This window comes from Panthera tigris, chromosome B4 (genome assembly GCF_018350195.1).
Source record: "Panthera tigris isolate Pti1 chromosome B4, P.tigris_Pti1_mat1.1, whole genome shotgun sequence".
Taxonomy (NCBI): Eukaryota; Metazoa; Chordata; class Mammalia; order Carnivora; family Felidae; genus Panthera; species Panthera tigris.
Genome location: NC_056666.1, coordinates 53,149,883 through 53,169,293, shown reverse-complemented (window position 1 = coordinate 53,169,293; position 19,411 = coordinate 53,149,883). Strand labels below are relative to the sequence as shown.

At 36.3% G+C, this 19,411-nt stretch overlaps 1 protein-coding gene across 2 annotated transcripts in view; it reads right to left on the bottom strand.

Annotated features, from left to right (window-relative positions):
* PDE3A (phosphodiesterase 3A) overlaps positions 1–19,411 on the bottom strand; it is a 319,114-nt gene that overhangs the window by 61,293 nt on the left and 238,410 nt on the right. For both annotated transcript variants that reach the window (XM_007072865.3, XM_042991859.1), the window contains 2 exons: positions 3,906–4,163; positions 2,305–2,459 (listed from right to left, as the gene is read on the bottom strand). In XM_007072865.3, coding sequence (XP_007072927.3) covers positions 2,305–2,459; positions 3,906–4,163 — 413 coding nt within the window. The remainder of the gene's footprint in view (positions 1–2,304; positions 2,460–3,905; positions 4,164–19,411) is intronic.

The following is a 19,411-nucleotide window of genomic DNA, read 5'->3' as shown; positions in this document are numbered from 1 at the left end:
TTATATCAGGATTTTCAATAGTATAGTGAAATTAAGGAATAGTAAAATTAGGGGGGAAAGTATATTCTGGCAAGTCAGCTTTAAGTATTTTTTTTTCTTGGACAAAGAAAATGAATGAGATTTTACACTCTTCCTAAATTATGTTGAAAATATTTGATTATGAGTATTTATTTCATTAAGCAGGATGACAGGATCCCTGGGAGTTTAGCTCATAAAAGTTCTTGAAACCCTCTTCATGATGATTTCAGTTACAGTCCTTAATCTCACTTAACTAAGAAGAAAAGAAATATAAGAAATGAAATGTGACAAGAAGTAACAAACAATTACAGAAATAAAGGAATCATTCAAAAATGCACAAATGGATTTCTGGCAAAGTCACTGTATGGAAAGAAAATCATGGGGCATTAGCTATTCTATGACAGAAATCCTGGCAAAATTGGTCGGTGAAATAGCTTCCCTAAAGATATACACTGAGAACAAAATTCATTTTCTTTCTTTACAAAATTTTTTTTTTAATGTTTATTCATGTTTGATAGAGAGAGATAGAGCACAAACAGGGGTGGGGCAGAGAGAGGGAGACACACAATCCAAAGCAGGTTCCAAGCTCTGAGCTGTCAGCATACAGCCCAACATGGGGCTTGAGCTCAAAAACTGTGAGATTATGACCCAAGCCAAAGTCAGACGCTTAACCAACTGAGCCACCCAGGCACCCCCAAAATTCATTTTCTTAAGGAACAAATATTTAACTATGATCCAGTATCACTTATCAATATTTGCTGTTGGAGACACTGACAATAGTCAATATTTTCAGAGGAATATATCACCAAAGGCCTGTAATTTAAAACTTTAGGAAATGTTCATGAATCAGATTGGGTAATCTTCTCCCGTGGTGGCATTTAAAGTTTTACAGAAGTCCAGGTAATAAAATGGAGAATTACACTGATACGTGAAAGAATCATTTGAGTTTGCTTTGGATTCTATAGGTTCATTAGACTGTCCATGTTAATATGGGAGAAACCGATTAAACATATTTTTAAATGACAAAGAAAGAAAAGTTAGTCATTAAACTTCTAATTCGAAAGGTTTCCATTTCTCTGCCAATCTCAAAATAGTGCTTTATTGATATTCAAGGCCCAGATCAGGAGAAAATTACTTCTAATGTTACCTTCATGGAGTTCAACAAAGATGTGGTTATTTTTTAGTCATTTCATCATTAATAAAACTGATGCAAATGTTTCGAAAACCTGAAATCGTATGGGAAATGTTCTCAAAATGACTGAATTCATACAAAGTATGCTATTTTTATTCTAACTAGAAAAGGACAAACACAATAGCTCCCTCTAAAAGCACCTCTTTCACGATGAAGTTTTCTTCAAAATTCTTTCTAGATCTTACCACTATCTTTCTTTAGCTTTGGTAATTCTGGCTTTTAAATCACTTTGTAAAATTTTAACTAACATACTACATAAAGTCTATTCTGTTTCTCAAATGAGATATTGTCAACATATTAGTTTCAGGTGTATAATGATTTGATATTTGTATATATTGTGAAATAATCACCATAATAAGTCTTGTTAGCATCCATCACCACACAGTTAAAAAATTTTTTTTTTTCTTGAGAGGAGGATTTTTAAGATTTACTCTTTTAGCTACTTTCAAATGTGTGATATGGTATTACTAACTATAGTCACCATGCTGTATAATATATCCCTATCACAATTATTTAAAACTCAAAGTTTGTACCTTTTGACCCCCTTTCCCTATTTGGCCCGCGTCACCCCCCATGTCCTGTCTCTGCTAGCCACCAATTTGTCCTTTGTCTAAATAAACCTGAAATCACCAAATGTTTGAACATATCCAGATACCCTCAGGATGACGATCTACTTTTGCCTTTCATATCATACTAGGATAACCGGTCTGGTGGGCTGGGGGAAATCTAACAACAATTTGCAAATATCAGGTTGTATGCCTTTGATTTAAGAATCTCAATATGAATCTCAGTCTCTGTAAAATCTAGTCTACCTTTACTCTGGGTTCAACTCTTCCCATCCTGTCATACTGGCGGGCATTAACTCAACTCCCTGTTCCCATTTACATTTAAGGTCACACAACACAACTCAAGCCTAACTATCTAATATTAATCCCTATAGTACTGCTCTGCATTTAAACCATATACCGTCTTCATTTTTGACACTGGCCTCCAGGCAACTGTAATTAGTTGGGCCACCTTTCCTCTGCAATTTGTCATTCCTTTTGGCAAATAACTTCTCTAGAGACATGAAACCAACAGGAGCATTGCCTAACCTTGATGAAGATGCTTCATGCAGTTTGATGCTGGCACTACGGTCCCTCCGGACTGGGGCAGGCTCCAAAGTGGGTAGGCCTGTGGCTGAAGTGGTGGTTGTCCAAGTTGATGAAACACGTCTCAACAAACCAGGAGGCAAACTCCTTCTCAGACGCTAGGAAGAAGGAGTGTTGATTTTATTATCAAGCATATTTTTGATCACTGACTTCTATGTAATATAATGGGAGGAAATGGGTTTTAAATTGGAAGCATATTTATTAAAATCTATTGGCTGAATATTACCTATCTGGAATCTAGGTGGTCAGGAATTCAATAAAAGAATGAATATTACAAAATTAACATTTTGGGGTCTTCATCTAAACGATGACAGGGGCTCCTGGGTGGCTCAGTCAAGTTGAGCATCCAACTTTGGCTCAGGTCATGATCTTGCAGTTTGTGAGTTCAAGCCCTGCATCAGGCTCTGTGCTGACAGCTCAGAGCCTGGAGCCTCCCTCAGATGCTGTGTTCTCCCCCTGTCTCTCTGCCTCTCCCCCACTTGCACTGTCCCTCTCTCAAAAATAAACATTAAAAAAAAGAATAACTCTGATACTAGCTTCCTATATTTCCTAAAGGTCTGAATATTCATCTTAGAAGGTAATTCAATAGTAAGAGAAGAGGTCAAGCATTTTACATATCAGGATTGATGCCTAACTTCATGTCTCTTTTGAGACTGAAAGGAATCAGTTAATCTCTCTTCATTCCTTTACTGTCTTATCATGCTTAGCCATACTTTTTGCAGAGAAGCAGATGTTCAAAAAATTATGTAAATACCTAATTGAGAAAGCTGTGTGAAAAACACATTCCTGAGTCAAGAGACTCAAAATAGCTAAAGCAAGGGTGTTACTGACTGACCACTAGCTAAAGAGGACAGACGCCTGTTTACCAAACAGACAACTGCAGGATGTGCCAGAGATGACTTAAAACTTTTTTTTTTTAGTCTTTAATATGACCCATTCTCATGCAAGGTCTAAACTGGCTATAGGATCCGATTTCCTACAGCTTATGTTTATAAAACTCCGATCTTACATGTAAAAGGAAAGAATTCTACAAATAACTAAGGCCATCTTTTACCTTAAATAATCCAGAATCAATCAAAACTGTTCTGAGTTCAAAACTTCTTGGGTTTGGGAAAACCAGGAGCGTACTCTGAAGGGTATCACACAAAGAAATCATGTGCAGAGCATCCTTGGGTTTCAGAAGACACCAGATTTTAAACACTAGGAGCAGGGACTTTTTCCTGCCCCCACCCCTCACTGCTACATCTTTAGCCCACAGAACAGAGCCTAGCATAGAGGAGTAAAATCTTCTTCAAAGTCAAAATAATAATAATAAAAAAAAGGTAACATAACAAGGTAAAGCTTTCACTTGTAGAAAGCTATTAGGTTTAAGGACACAAGTCTTTATGTTTAAATTTTTACTAACTTTGATCATCATGATCAACATGTCTTCACTGAGTCACTGACATAAATCTTCCATATGGGTGTGGGGTGACAACAAACAGACCCAGAAAACAAAACAAAAAAAAATTTAACCTTTCCAGGAACGTGTCCTTAATACTTACCTTGGGAATAGCCAGCTTGTCTTTTTCAGAGCTTTCTTCAGAATCAGAACAGGTGTAGTTTTCACTGAAGGAAATAACAGGATTCACGCGGGGCTTGTGAATAGCCTGGAAGGTGAGCTGGGTGCTGAGCAGGTTGCTCACGGCCCTCAAGGATGTGCACACGTTGGGGGGCAGAGAAGGGTCTGCCAGGAGGTCAGTAATGAGACCATGAGCTTCACCCATCACGGCAATATCCACAGTAATACTGGTTCCTGAAGACTGAGACACCAAAGGAACAGTCAAGTGAGAGGAGAGCTGAGGCTGAAGGCACAAAATTGGGCTTTTTTCTCAGAAATGGGCTGATTGACTCTTTCAGGTTGCAGTAAAGTACATTCAAGTCACATTTCTGTTTCAAATTTACCCAAATATGCCATGTCTTTTGCCATTTTTGTGTTCATGCATGTTTTTTAATGTTAGAATTTGGGGAGGGGTGAGACATATTTGAAGAAATACAAAAGATAACTAGTTTTTCAAAGGCAAGAAGTTTCAGAGAACTGGGGGAAAAAACAAACAAACAAACAAACAAAAACTTCCTATCAGCCACTCCTTATGAAGACCTCAACATTTAACTGCACTTTAGAAATTTCATTCTGAAAGTAACATTAATATACTGTAAACTTTTTTCTCTTCCTCCTTTTTTTAAAGTAGGTTTCATGCCAGCTCAGAGCCCAACACAGGGCTTGACCTCATAATCCCAAGATCAAGACCTGAGCTGAGATCAAGACTCCGACACTTAATCAACTGAGCCACCCAGGTGCCCCAATGTACTGTAACTTTTAATTCAGTAATATTTTAATGTGATAGTTTAGCCTGGTATGTGGTAGTTATTTAATTAAATGTTAAAGACAAGCACAAAAAGCAACTCCATTTGTGGTCAAATTCACACATTGTCCCTCTTCTTGTGGTTGGTAAGAATAGTCATTTTAGTTCTGGTATTCTGCTGCACATCTGTCATATTTTGCAAAGTGCCTCTAACACTGAGAGTCATTACTCTGTATTTGCTGAAGAAAGGAAGAGCATAAAAAACGGAGGACAGGAATGCTCCCGGACCTGCTGGCCAGGCCCAAATGCAGGCAGGAAGGCATGAGAGTAAAGGAGAGGATGGGCAAAGTCAAGGCCAAGAGAGTAGGTGAAGCTTAAAGACAGTGCATCAAAGACCGTTAATATTGGAACAGTGCCACAATATGAGGCACAGGAAACCCACATAACTGCATAACAGATTCTGGAACTAGGCTACTTACATCCAAATCGTGACTCGTAACCTTACCACTATCTAGCTGCATGATCTCTGTCAAGTCACTAAGATTCCATCCTGTGATTTCTACATCCGTAAAGTGGATACAGTAATAGCACCAACTTCAGAAGGTAATTGTAAGAATTAAATGGGGCAATACATGTAAAGCACTCAATATTGTGCTGGCAATTCTAAGTGCTCAATACGGATAATGGTAAAAATAATAATGATAATTCTAGAGTTTTTCAATAAGAGGATGTTACAAGTTTGGCTATATATTTGGAAGAAAAGTTTAATCATCTACAACAGACTCAAAAATAAACTCCAGAGAGATGAAAAATTTAAGCATATAAAATTACAAGCAATTTATTAAAAGCAAATACTGGGGAGTAAGTTATAATCTTGGAATGTTAGAAAAAATTATACAACTTCATAACCTGTCAATGAAATATATGACAGGTAGGAATAAAGACACAAGCTTCTATGTAAGAAAATACACCATAAGCAAAGGTAAAGAAGACTGAGAAAATATTTGCCCCACAGAGAAGAAAAAACATATCCAAATGAAGAGCTTCTAAAAAAAATCAATAAAAGACAAATTTGGATAAAGGGACTGAATAGACAATTCAAACAAAATGTAAACAATCAAATACATAAAAAGCTCCTTGTCTCCCTCATATTTAAAATGCAAATTAATGTAATGAAAACTTTTACTCATCAACGTGGCAAAATAATAAAGGATTGATAGCACCAAGTATTAGTAATAGTTTGGGGAAATAAGCAGTGAGTCAAAATAACCCAGTATTTGTGGAAGGGCATTTTGCTGAGTCTATCAATGTGTCATTTAAGTGCATATATCCTATTATCCAGTAAAACAATGTTGACAGACATATAAAGAAAAACTGCAAATACGTAAAAACATGAGGACAAAGACACAAAAAGTACAATAGTACTCTTATAACAACCAGAGAATGCAGTCATAAATGGGTATCTACAGGGAAAATGATAAAGTTGTATTCTGACTATATTATACACTGGTATATAGTTGTTTTTTTTTTTTTTTTTTTTTTTAAGATTTGGGTAGATCTATAAATGATTACTTGAAAAAACACTCATATTGTTCACTGGTGGAGAAAGGTAGGTTCTCAAAAAAGTGAATATGCATTATTTTTTATGATCAGAAAAATATAAAAATGATGAAAACACCCATCATACAGGAAGACATGTAGCCTTGTAACAACTGTAAGTAAAGGCTAAATTTTTCTGTAAAGATACAGCATAGAATAGTTATGTCTTTTACCTTGGAATAACAGTAACCATAATGATCATAGTGGCAGCTGATATTTATTCAGCACAAGTCTACAAAGTAGTTACTTCATTTATTAACTCCATTTTTATTAAGATAACTTGCCAAAATCATAGTCAGATAGCTGAAACATGGAAACATCAGGCTGCAAATAAAGGTACTCTGATTCTACAGCTTAAGTGCTAACCCAGTTCACCAGAATACATGTTGATTTTTTTTACCTTAAGTTCCTAAATATATCTGTAATTATCTAATGCTTTATTTAATCACTGTGTCATGCTTTTCTCTGTTTGGAAGACTAAATATCTGTTATGAACCAATGTACAAATTTAAGTGTAATGTTAATATCTTTAGGATACATAATTATGCATACTTCACATATGTACCTACATTGCCAACTTCAAAACTGTTCATGAGAAATGCCACTGAACTAAGTTAACATTTTCCTTTGGAAACACATTTTTTTCAAGTGCATCTCTAATTATGATGCTTCTAAAAAACTCACTCAGTGTGACCTTCTGAAAAACTAATATTTATTCCTATCCATGTTTCTCTAATAAACTTAAAATAACAAGTCACTGTATTGTTCCCCTTAAAAAGTGAAAATTTAAGTCAAATTGTTTTTAGGACATAAAATTTTCAGACTTTCTGACAATGAAATTAACAGTTTATGTGCTAATAATTAATAATTAAAGAGGTTTTCTCAAAATGCTCTCACCATACAAAATTTACAAACCTGAAGAAAAAGTAGAGCATGTTCATTGATAATTAGAACTATAATTTTTAATGAATTATTGGTGACAGAACAAGCCTTTTTTTATAATTCTCTAATTTTATGATTATAACATATTTTCTTTTTTAATGCATTTATGTACTCAGAAAAAAACAAATCTTAAACATTTTTAAAGTAATTTTAAAATAGAAACAGTACTGAAAACTCATTCTCCTGTCAGTGTTACGTAAGAATTTAGAAAATAAGCACAATATGTATTTCAATGCTATTTATGCCATAGCTTTTGTAAAAGCAAAGGTCTTCAAGCAAAAACAAAGCAATATTCATGCCAGTAAGTAGTAAATTATCCATACTGGAATTAGCTATGAAAGCAAAGTGAACATTTTTACTGTGGAAAAAAGTATACTTTAATGAAATATACTTAATACTGGAATGAAACCAGGTCTTTGCTCTACTGGTTTTCTGATTCAAGAATAGAATTGTATAAAAGTCAAAAGTTGCATCACACACAGACGTTATCACCACTTTTTGGCTCAAATAACTAAAGGTTTCAATGAGGCATAAAATCTAAAACCAACAATCAGATTTGTTTGCCACAAAATCTCCAAGACTACCACACGTGACTCACTGAAAGGCAGACAGGTCACTATTTCAATAAGCAGCAGGCAAATTATAAAGACACAGGCGAGTCCAAGGAGTAAGTAACAAGGAATTTTAGGAGAGAGAAGCTTTGGTCAATGGTAGAGTTTTTTCATCGGAAGATACAAAATATGAAACAAGAGTGAGTCACAAAGAGGATACTGTATCCAACTTTAAAAATAACGTAACTAAATTTCTAGGCATACTCAGAAATATTCCATTTCACTGGTGAAACCTTAGTGATAATAAATACTAAAGGTTAAGTTTATATAAAAGCTACTTTAAAGGAAAGTCTTAAGCTAACAGCATGAAATCATCTTTCAGTGCAGTAATGAACTATATATACTAGAGCATAAAACCACGGTTGAGTTGTTTTATGGTGGAGATAATCAAACAAATCTTTTCCTTAAAAAAAAAAAAACAGGATCAAACAATATAAAACATTCTACTTAGCAAGCTCTCCTTATAACAGAAATATTTACACTTAACATTTAAGAAGGTGCAAGTACAATTCCCTACACACCATTTAAATGACAACCAAATTTGGATTATTACCTTTAAATAGAAACTTGGGAATTTAAGTCTGATAAACAGTAAAGTGTGGTTTTATATATTTTAAATATATATATATATATATATATATATATATATATATATATATATAAAATGCTAACATATAACAAATATATATGTTAAATATATATATTTATATGTTAAAGCAAAAATAGCTGATTCAAGTGTCCAGTTTTTAAAATATCATCCTTTCCCTCCTTATCTCCATCCAGTCTATCTCACCATCTCCAGGCTGTGAATATACAAATGGTCTTGCTATACAATATAATCTAGTTGCTTCCAAGTTACTTTACTTATTGAACACCAAAGGCGGGGGAAAATCTGGAGTTATAGAAAAGTTAAAGAAACAATAACAAATATACTTATAAACACCATTAAACATAACTCCTAGACTAAGCAGGTATCAGTCAATTCAATTATAGGAAATTTGTTTTCACTCTTACTATTGCTGTGCTAAAACTTTGAAATTACACTATTAGTACGAGAAAAGGGAAAGCTTTCAATATGTGTAGGGATCAGAAAAAAAAAACGAGCACTTTAGGAAGGGCACTCAAGTTTCTAAATTACCCTAAGTTGCAAATTTTTAAAAATTCTAGATAAATCCACGTGACCAAATTACTAATAGCATGTAAAATAAAATTATATATCTTTAAGTAACATGTCAGATTATTTACTGTGGCACTGTGTTTGGGGTTCTGTCAGCATATTATTTGGAAATGGGGAATTCCTAAAAGAAATAATTGCTAAGAAGTTTTAGAAAATAGCTACAGGAACAAGGTAAATTTAAAAAAAAAAAAGCCAGGGGCGCCTGGGTGGCTCAGTCGGTTAAGCGTCCGACTTCAGCTCAGGTCACGATCTCGCAGTCAGTGAGTTCGAGCCCCGCGTCGGGCTCTGGGCTGATGGCTCAGAGCCTGGAGCCTGTTTCCGATTCTGTGTCTCCCTCTCTCTCTGCCCCTCCCCCGTTCATGCTCTGTCTCTCTCTGTCTCAAAAATAAATAAACGTTAAAAAAAAAAAAAAAAAAAAAAAAAAAAAAAAAAGCCAACAAACACTATTTCACTTAAAGAATGAGAAGATGCCCAAGATAAAAATCAGAAAAGGAGTGGGAAACTTCAGGTCAACAGCAAACTACTTGTTCAAAATGATCAGGGAGGTTATCTGGTTTCAAAAGTCGGGTGACGGTAACTCATCTAATACTTGATGAATTCTTTTGGAGGCAGCACCAATATAGCTAAGTTATAGCTTTTCTTCCTACACATTTTGAAGCAAACATTAAACTGATAATTTAATCAAATAGGTTGCATACATCCCTACTTCAAGGTGGAAGATGTAATAACTCTCAAGTCTTCTGACTCAGTGAATTAGTGAATCATCTGATGAGTCATTTGCTTTGGAGATTAATTTATTCTAACTGGAAAAAAAAAACAGAATTAGGAGCAGCATAAATGCCTCTCTTCATAACTCTACATGAAACTCAAAGACAGGTTACATATGCTAAAGAACCAGAATTGAAGACAGTTATCTAAGTAACCTTGTTGAGATGCTATATGCCTCAAATTAGATCCTCTTTTTTGTTTAATAGTTTAATTTATGATGGTTTCCAAAACCAACCACACAGGCTGCCTCTAGGCAATACTGTATCCATTGGGGGCCAGACAGGCTCCCCCCTTGTGAAATCAGAGAACTGGGTTGGATTTTCCCAAGGTCCCTTCCAATTCTATATATCTAAAGATTTCACATATACACATAAACATACATCAAAGAAGAAAGAAGGAAATTATTTTAAAACTTATTTCTTGGCATCGGAAAGCATTTAAAAAATTTTTAAAACAATTTAAAAGATACTACGTAGACATAAAATTCTTTGTTTCACTGATTGCTAAACTTACCTAAGCTCTACCTTATAACTTATCATTGAGTCACTGGTGCTGTTTCCTTTCTGTGTTAAAACGCCCAGTGTGCACTGAGTGCTCACAAGCAAATAGGCTATTCTCTGGAATTTCCACATGCTTCTCCCAAGAATGGAGTTGTACATTTGCCAAATGTCGGTTTCCTTTGGTCCCACATCTGTTGAGGCCAGTTGTATTCGGTCACTGTAAATTACCTATGCTAATAAAATATCCATAAACCAGTGATACATGAGTCAAAACTGGAAGAGTTCCTTTGAAAACTAAGTTGAACAACTTTAAAGACTTCATAAATACATTTCATAAAAGTGAGGCCCTAATATTGATTTCTGTTAAATTAAGTAGGGGAGGTACAACTGTAAGGGTTCAAAAAGAAAGTGACAACATACCTGGAAGATTTTGAACTCAGAATGCTTTGATAAGCACCTAGGTCATTTCCACTGTGAAATACACAGAAACTGGCAGTGTATACAACGAGGTACAGGTGTGGTACATGTAAGAAAGACAACTTGCAACTCTAATCGATACAGTGGACACATGCTTACAGCAAACAGTCTTGGCTCTTCATCAAAAGATGTGTAAAGCCTGCATATTTAGATGTATTAAGTTAAAATACATCACTAGAGGTATCGAAAATGTAGGTCAAATTTTTATAATTCTCTGCTTTAAAGTTTTTAAAATGAACAGACCAACTACGATCCTGATTGTATCTGTTAAGAGTCCCACATTTTAAATGCAACACCTTTCCCTTGAAAGCCTTCCAGTGAAAGGAACTATTATTAATAGTTATGTCATGGCTAGTTCATTACCACTCCTGAAACAAGGGGTAGAAAGCAAAGTTTGGTTTATGAATTAGCACATGGGGGTGGCAAAAAGGAACAGGTGCCTATTTTCATCATGTATGTGATTTGGAAGTTTGCATACGTGAGAAGTTGGAAAGCAAAATGATAAAAGTACTGAGATAAAAGAGGAAGTTTTACTCATTCATCTATATCAAATTTAAAAAAAAATTAACATCTATTCATTTTTTGAAAGGCAGAGAGAGACAGAGTGCGAATGGGGGAGGGGCAGAGAGAGAGGGAGACACAGAAACAGAAGCAGGCTCCAGGCTCCGAGCTGTCAGCACAGAGCCTGACACAGGGCTTGAACTCACGGACCGCGAGATCATGTCCTGAGCCAAAGTTGGCCATTTAACCGACTGAGGCACCCAGGCGCCCCAAATTTTTATTTTAGGAATCGGTACATGGGCCTTTATGAATTGGTACAGAGGATCTACAGCTAGACTGCCTGTATCCAAAACAGGGGATAATAATAATAATATTATTATATGATACTATATAGTATTGTTGATGATTAAATGAAATCATGCTCATAAAGACCTCAGCAGAGTTGCTTGACCCACTGTACATGTTTGATAAATATTATAATATCCCCACCATTATTATTGCACTAAAACATTGTGGTAAAGTACTGCATGTATGTTTGTCTTCAACACATACTGGGCCAGCAGTTTCTTCATAAATGAAGGCAGCATAGATATATTTCTTTATCAACAAAAACAAAATAACAAAAATGAAAACCTGAATACTTTGACTTCTTATTCTAGGTAAATCTAAAGATCGTATTCCCTATTCCTATATACTGAAAATCAAATCGTTCTGAGATTTTAGGCTCTCAGAAAGTAATTGTACAAAAGTCCTGGTTTCAGTTAATATGGCTGATTGCACTGGTATAATTTATAACACAGTATGTGAAAGGAATTCTCAGAGCAGGCCTCTTAACTCCATTGTTGGAAAGTTTTTTTTTTTCTTCCTTTCTATTTAGTCATCCTGGGAGGCACCCTGGGAGGCAAACATAGCAGGGGAAGAATATTCTCAGGGTGAAGAGCAAGCTGGGATAAGAGAGGAATAAACAGTGTAAGAGATGACACATAAAAGGAAAGAGTCACTGGGACTTTTCTTACCCAACTTTGGTCCTCAATGCTGGGAAAAGATGCCTGATGGGTTTTTGGGAGCAGTCCCCTGCATCTTTAAAGCACAGTTTGCCACCCCCAACCCTCCAAATCTTTCTCTGGAAGGCTGTCTGTGGTACCAGGGAGTAGTATCTTGGTCTTTAAGGCCCTAAATTCACTTAGAAGGTGAGCTGGATTGATAAATGGTCTTTGGTGTATTACTAGTTCTGACCTCAAAGCCAGTAAAATTGCATATGTGTTTATACTTTCATAGGACCCATTTATAATTTTAGACTTGAAGTTGGTTGGGAAATTTTTTAAAAATGAAATCATGTGAAAATTTTGCAGTAACTCATTGTAGGCTGAACTTTGGCTACATGCCATCCTAAGGAAGCAGATGTTTGCTTATTTTAATTTTCTGGCAGGGACTAGAAGTTTACATTTGGATTTTCTCCTTAAGATAATATGTATGTACAGTAGGAGGAAAACATATAGGGCCCTTTATCAAACTGTGTTCCAACATCTCTGTGGGCCGGCCGCATGTGAGAGGTGAGATGCAGCAAAATGCAGCAATTATCAGAGTTCTTAACTTCCTTCTCTTTAGATGTTCAAGGAACATTCCGTGCCCCCAAATGGGATGTAGTACACCATCTTGTGTCCTTACATACCTCCCTATAATCTATCTGCAGATAAGCCGAAAGTTGTTCATGCGGTCCCTGTTTTCTGTCTTCCAGACACTAGCAAAGTCACTAAACAGCCTCAAAAACAACAATTAACACAGAACACTGTTTTATCATTTAGGAAATAAACCATATTTATTAAGCACCCATATCGGGCTGCTTCTCTCAGTTTCTTCTAATTAGAAAAGATGAGGCGGCTGGTGGCTCTATGATGAACTCAGGTACAGAACCAGTCATGTGACTGGTCCCACAAATGAAGGTGGGTAAGTACCCTGTAAAGTGCCAACTGTTATATAAATAAAAAGCATTATTATTTCTGTTGGTGAAAGAAACTGGGTTTTCTGATTGCGCATGAGTTTATAAATATAGAAAATTTAAGACTCTCTCAAGTATGAACTCATAAAAGCTGATGAATTTTGATGGTTTTTTATTTGTTAAATTTTAAGAACTGCTATTAAACTTGAACTCTTGAGGTTTCTGTTTGCTTGGCCTAGAAACAATTTCAGTGAACAACAGATGGCAGTATTCTGCCTTTTTAAAGAACTCTAATTGAAGATCTTTTTGAATGAGAGCTGCTCCCTCAGTAACCAGCATAGTTCAGTTTCTTTTTTCACAAGAAAAAAACAAACACTAAAAGAAGAATAACTTACATAAGATTATTGGTAGAAAGCAATACAAAATTTTAAATTGTGTTATATGTTTCAGGATCATTGTCAAAGAGAACCTGTAATTACATCGTTACTAATTCTTTTACACTATAAACAATTCAGTTCTGTCGCCTATTCCCATTTTCATAAGGTAAACACTTTAAAGATGACCCATTTGCATACACAATTAAACATTTTCCCCCATGTAATTTTCCATTGTGATTCAAATATCCGTAAAAACTAAAACCAAAACAAACCAAAACAAAACCATCCAAGTATGCATTCTGACACGACTGGTTGTGTCAGTCTTCATTGGCATCTGTTTTATCTGCCCTGTGTTATCTATCAGTAGACTCTTTCCAACCTCATGGGCAACGGGCACTTATCTATGCTACTGATTTGCTCCAGCTGCTGTCCAACCAGGAGATCTTACCTTGGACTGGTACAGTAGCACCCAAAGGGCTCACCACATGAGTGCCTGGACCTCATGCTGGGAGCATCAAAAACAAAACAAACAAATGAAAAGCCTTGGAAGCTGTACCTTCAGAGAAACCTTGCATCTCTGACCAATTCTCACATGTATTTTTAGGACATCTCTGTCATAAACACTTGTGACAGTTTCCAATTCGACTTTTGATGTGTCATCTTGATAAAGGTTTGTCTTCCTCTTTCAGGCTGCCAGTGTTAGCACAAAGGCAGTGCTAGTTTTCCTTTGCCAGTTTAACCCCAGACCCTAGTTTAGGATCTTACACTTTTTAGACATTCGATGATTTTAAAAATGAGTGAAGTTGTAAGTAGCATATTCTAAACCTCCAGAGAATTAAATTTCCTCTCTCCAGTTCTGTGTCTTAAAGAATACAAAGACAGACAAATTACAGCGTCCAAGGTATTTCCTCAAGACAGATAACTGAATTTTCTGGAAGCCATCCTAAAACATTTAACCTTCTAGCACAATTTCATATTCTCATTTTAATTTAAATAAAAATATTGAGAATTGTTAGACTGAAATACTGGAGACATAAGTAAAAATTGTATTTCACAAACTGACTCTAGAATAACTAATAAGCAGAAAATCGTGAAATTGCCAAGGAGAATGAATAGTAGTGATCAAAGAAAGTGATCTTGGGGGCACCTGGGTTGGCTAAGTCGGTTGAGTGTCCGACTTCAGCTCAGGTCATGATCTCACGGTCCATGAGTCTGAGTACCGTGTCAGGTTCTGTGCTGACAGCTGGGAGCCTGGAGCCTGCTTCTGATTCTGTGTCTCCCTCTCTCTCTGCCCCTCTCCCATTCATGCTCTGTCTCTCTCAAAAATAAACATTAAAAAATTAAAAAAAAAGTGATTCTACATATTTTTCCATAATCTGGTACATGTATGAAATGAACAAGCAGAGGATTCAGGTAAATGTATGAGTATTTTTTAGAGGGGGGAAAGGAGTTAAAAGGACTGGAGGAAGAGAAAGAATGACCTTTCAGTGATAACACTCAGGTGAAGTAAGAGTGCTTCAGGTTGAAAAGAATTTGTCTGTGTACAGCATAGTGACTACAGTTAATAATACTATAATATATATTTAAGAGTTGCTAAGAGAGTAGATCTTGAAAGTTTTCATCACAAGAAAAAAATCTGTAATGATGCATTGTGATGGATGTTAACTCGACTTATCGTGGTGATCATTTTGTAATATACATGTATATCGAATCACTATGTTGGACACCTGCAACTAATATAATGTTACATGTCAATTATACTTAAATTTAAAAACAGAAGAAGAAGAAAAGGATGTGTCTGGAGAGGTTTGAGGGAATACATCATGACAGGAACATGAGCCAAATGCAAGAGCTTTGATTAACTACTAAGAGTAATGAGAAGCCCCTGCAGGGTAGTGACATCATCAGTACGTGTGGAAGAAAGAGTCAGGCTGACTTTCAGGCTTCTGACTTGTACACGTGGGTAGCTAAGAACCTTCCCTTAAATTAGGAATCACAAGAGAAGGAATGGGTTTTGATGTGGATGCTAAGATACTCATCCTTCAGTAAATATGCGATATTCACATGATGATTCAAGTTGCACATCAAGAGAGATATCTGAATTGAAAATATGCACCTGGGTATCAATGACTCAGACATGGTCATTTCAGTAACACGCTACATGGCAGTGTATAAGGAGAAAGAAAGGTAGACTTAAGGCAGGGCCATTATCAATACCAGTTTGAAAAGTTCAGGGAGAAGAGAAACTGGCAAAGGAAAATGAGAAAGGACAACTGAAAATTAAGAGCATGGGGCCAAATGGATAAAATAAATGCTTTTGTCAAGAGGAGAGGTATGGCCAGTGAATGTGAAAGATTAATAAATTCTAAAAAAATATCCATTAGTTTAGTATTTGGAAGGTCACTGGTAACTCTGGAGAGAACAATTTTAGTGACATGCTGAGGTTGTAAGTCACACCGCAATAAATGAAGCAAAGAAAAGATACGAAAATGGAAATAATGTAGAAAACTCTTTCCTGAAAACTACTGTAAAATGGAAGATAGAGATATGTCCATATCCAGAGGGAAAACAGGCTCTAAAGAGCTGGCTAGCAGAAATATTGAACCAGGGGAATCTCACTAGTGTGAGGGGTTTAAACTGCAGTAAAAACACAGAGATGATAAAGAGATCAAGGTCCAAGAGAAGGAAGTAGAGGGTGACTAACATTTTCTATGGTAACAGTGAGAAAAAAAGGCTAAAGATTTGCAGCTGAGAGGTTGGAGTTCCTATACTTTGGCTTTTATTTAACTCTGAAGATTAGTCATGAGTCCCTCGTAGAGAGAGCGATGTAGGCAATGTGGAGGTTAGAAGTATAGAGGAGAATAAAGAACGTTTGGAAAAGGAGTAGGAAATAGCTGGCTAGATTCTCAGGCAATCCTGAAGGTCCAGCTGAGGCTAGAGACCTCAGCTCCAATATGTTGTTTGTGTACTTTTCAGTGTTGCTCAGCATGAAATTTTACACGAAAAGGCAACAAAGTGAAAATGGGAGGGGTCTGCCAGATGGAAAAGAAAGACGACTGAGCAACTAGACTGAAGATTCTGGCGAAGTGGAAGAGCAGGCACAGAGCAGGTGAGAAACAGAGCAGTAAAGCTTGAAGAAGCATGGAGTCAACATACAGGGTTGGGTGTTTGTATGAGAAAAACAAATACAGGATGCCATTTGTAGGCTAGTCTCTCAGGCATGGAAGGTTTCTGCTTTTTATTAGCAGAAAATAAGGTTGAAAAGGAAATATGAAGCCTGATTTCAGATGACCAAGAATGAAGGACAAAGTTTTCTAATTCTATCAGTTGGTAATTGACTGATGAAAGATGTCTGAGAAGAAAAATGATGTAATCGAACAGCGCACAGTGCTTAAGGAAGATTAAGGTGTGGAGAGAAGACAGACTTGACCAAGGCTGCCACAGCAATGATTTTGTCCAACTAGATACTTACAGTATGAATGGCCAGGGAGGGAAGAGTGAAAGTAACATTAAGGAGAATCAGTTGCACCTGTAAATTCATCCAAGACTGAGACATGAAAAAAATATAATTTATTTACTCCTGTAGTAGACTTCTTTTACTCTGTCCACAATATTCTCTCAGTTCCTTCTTTCGAGAATCTCTTCAAGTACTCTTGCCCTCACAAAATAAAAGGTGGAGAGTCCACTTGCAGGGTATAAAATCCACACTGGGTCTAAGCAACTAAGAAATTGTTCTTTTTTTTTTTTGATATATCCTGGTAGTAGCCCTCCAAATTTAAACATAGGGGTGAGTGGATACTCTTAACAGGCCTAAGCTGTTTTAATACAACATCCAATACTTCATAAATGTACTGTTAAAACACAGTAAATTCTATTTTCTACAACTAGTCAAAGATACCATAAATTATGTAACAAGTTTTCCAAACTTGTAAATAGATCAAATTTCAAAATGCTTTTAAAACCATTTTTTTTGGAACATAGAATTTTTCTAGAGAAATAACACTATCAACAGTGATGAAATTTCTAGGCAAGCTCACACAAACTTATACAACCACTTAATAATAGGTATGATAGCATTTTTTTTTGTTCTACAGTGCAAATGTACCCTATTTCAACTATATTTCAATATTTTAAGACAAAACACATTTTATCAATGGTGTGATTCAAAAAGGAAATACAGAGGCACTGGGAAACATCCATCTCTGCCTCATTTATTCAACAGTTATTAACTGAACATGTACTGGGTACTTTGTACTGTCTACATCCTAGGGCTATGGAGATAGACAAATTTGGCAGCTGCCATCAAGAAGCCTGCAGTCTAGTGGAAGATGTTCAGGGGACTAAAAGCGATTGGAGGAGTAAAGAGGAAACTGAAGGAATCCTGTGATGAATCACACCACCTCTGGTTACCAGAAGGGAAGTAAGTTGTTTCTTAAAATGCAGGTCTCAAAACACCTACCTCTGGCCAACTCTGAAAATGGCTACCCTGAGCTGAGTCACCATTATCATCCATACCTCTCCTCAACATAGGATTAAAATAAAAATCAACTCTCCAGAGAAGAGAAGCATGAGAAGGGAGAGGGACTGGTTGCAAAGATACTTATCACTCAAACATAGAAACGTTCAGTTTCTTGACACTTCCCTCAAAATCTTTAGCCCTTAGAACTCCCATAGCTCCACCACCCAAGTTTCCACTTTGAAACTTGGATTGCAAGGCTCCCCAGCTTCCCATTCCCCCAGTAAAGTGTAGGGAACTGGTAGCTCCCTTGTCTCTCAGAGTACTTGAGGGTCTGCTTCTTGCTAACTGATTTTAAGAGAAGAGGTAAGCTTACCTGTGAACCATTTGGCATGCAGAGAATATTTAAAATGTTAAAATCTTAAAAATATCACATTATTGAGTAATATCACTTCTGGATTTCCCAGAAGGCAACTCAGAGCTCTACAAATTATAAAGGGAATGACTTTCAAAGTTTGAAACTAGCGCACAAGTAACTTGTCCAACATTACACAGATAGTAAGTGACAGAAGAGGAAGGAATTTCAACCCAGGCAGTCTGGACCTACACTACTAATCACAGCACAAAAGTGCCTACCAGTATCTGGGGGTAACTATTCCTATGTATGGTCACTTACCTTTGATGATATAAAATATCTTCGTCAATTTGTTACATACTACTAGTTCCATAAACTCTTCCTGCAATTAATCTTCATCAGTTTAGGCTCTCCTTATCAAGAACTTATTAACATCATCACTATATTCTAAGAATTCATATTATTTCTTTTTAAATTAACATTTATTTATTATTGAGGGACACAGAGAAATACAGCATGAGCATGGGAGGCGCAGAGAGAGGGAGAGACACAGAATCCTGAAGCAGGCTCCAGGCCCTGAGCTACCAGCACAGAGCCCAACGCGGGGCTGGAACTCACAAACTGAGATCATGACCTGAGTTGAAGTCAGACGCTTAACCGACTGAGCCACCCAGGCAACCCAAGAATTCATATTATTATATGCCCTTCGTTTAGGTTTTCTTGTTTTGTTTTGTTTTTGAAAATCAAATTAGACTCTTCCCAGAATGAATTTTTAGGGATGATCCCACGGTTTCTCCATCAAGAAAAATGCCATTTATTCTTTGTCCTTATTTCTCATACTTGAGCCAGATCTCATGTAATATTTGCTCCTGGAAGGAAAAACTGGTGGTTCTTGTCGAGACTTCTGTTGCTAATAGGAAAGCATCTGTCTTCATTTTCCTTTTAGGTGGTAATGAAAATAAAATTTTATAATGCATCTGTCTACAAGTCTGGGTTAATTACT